Source organism: Staurois parvus, unplaced genomic scaffold (assembly GCF_062004578.1).
Source record: "Staurois parvus isolate SC_StPar_1 unplaced genomic scaffold, SC_StPar_1.0 ptg000199l, whole genome shotgun sequence".
Classification (NCBI taxonomy): Eukaryota; Metazoa; Chordata; class Amphibia; order Anura; family Ranidae; genus Staurois; species Staurois parvus.
Window position 1 is genome coordinate 4,102,243 of NW_028317995.1, and position 1,359 is coordinate 4,103,601.

General features: G+C 41.9%; 1 gene segment (V, D, J or C); it reads right to left on the reverse strand.

The window, feature by feature from the left end:
• Positions 1-247: 247 nt before the first annotated feature.
• On the reverse strand, positions 248-718 carry LOC149461530 (Ig heavy chain V region 914-like). The segment is given in 2 exon segments: positions 248-564; positions 673-718. Coding segments are annotated over 2 exon segments (363 nt in total).
• Positions 719-1,359: the final 641 nt, after the last annotated feature.

Consider the following 1,359-nt stretch of genomic DNA (forward strand, 5'->3'; position numbering starts at 1 on the left):
TGTAAACACGCCTAAATGCTTGTAAAAGCGTTAGAAAAGCGTTTTTAACACATCCTGTGTGCATGAGGCCTATATGTGTACATTGTAGAGGCTTTACACAAAGTTACATCTGTAGTTAAATCATTAGTTGGTTGTTTAGTGATAGTTATAACTATTGTGTCCGGTCATTCCATGGATGTGCTGCCACCTACTGATAACATGAAGAAGGGATATTCTACTTCTTGTTACAGGAAAGATATATTCTCCATCAGTGTGTCTCTCTTGCACAGTAATATACGGCAGTGTCTTCTATTTTCATGTTGTCCATTTTCAGAGTCAGCTTGTTATTGTTATTATCTCTGGTGGCTGTGAATCTCCCTTTAACAGCATCATTATAGCCCGTGTCCCCACCGCTACCAATATAACACAACCATTGTAACTTTCCATCAGAGAACTGTCTGATCCAGTTCATAGTGTAGCCAGCAATGGTGAATCCTCCTGAACCCTGACAGGTCAGTGTATGGGAGTTCCCCGGCTTTATCACGGCTGCATCAGACTGGACAAGTTGGTTAGAAGACAGGACACCTGGAAAATATACAGAGACAATAGGAAATAGTATTAGAACTAATCCATACACTGAGATCTATTAGGAGGATTATGTCATCTGAGGGATCCTGTCCTATGGAGTCTCACCTGACAGCCATGATAATGATATAAGCAGGCCTATTAGGGTCTTCATTATTCCTCTGTTTAATCTGTATGTATACACTTCAGAAATAACCTGTAAAGGGTCTTCTCTATCTTTATAGTGTATGAGAGATTTCATGGTAGGAAGTGATGTCATGTCATTTGCATAGTATACAGAATATCACTCACCAACGTCCAGCTCCGACTGACTGCCCCCCACCCAGGACACCCCACCCAAAGGTGCCAAAGAGACCACCCACGTTCTCCCTCTACCAACCAGCTCCCACCTATATATTTTCAAACCCCCTAGCACTGACTTAACCCTTTCTAGTCTTCCTTCCCACTCTAGGCCTAGTCATGCCTGCCCTGCGCTACTTCTTTCCTTCTTTTACGCTACGGGCATTACTTTTGCATAGTATACACAATATCTATATGCTAGCCTTTAGATATTTGATAGACACAGGAAACTAGTCAGGTGTGAGCAATTATTTCAGGTTGGACATCAAAGTCACTTGACAAATCACACCCCATTCCTTTCAATGGCATCCGTTCAAATTGGTGCAACTTAAAGTTACAGAGACTTTGGAAAGGTGCCTGCACTGCTTGTCTGCAACTTTCGGTGGAACTTTAATCCACAGAATGTAAAGTCAGATCAAAGTCATGCTCTTTGGACTTTGGAAACACGCTAATGTA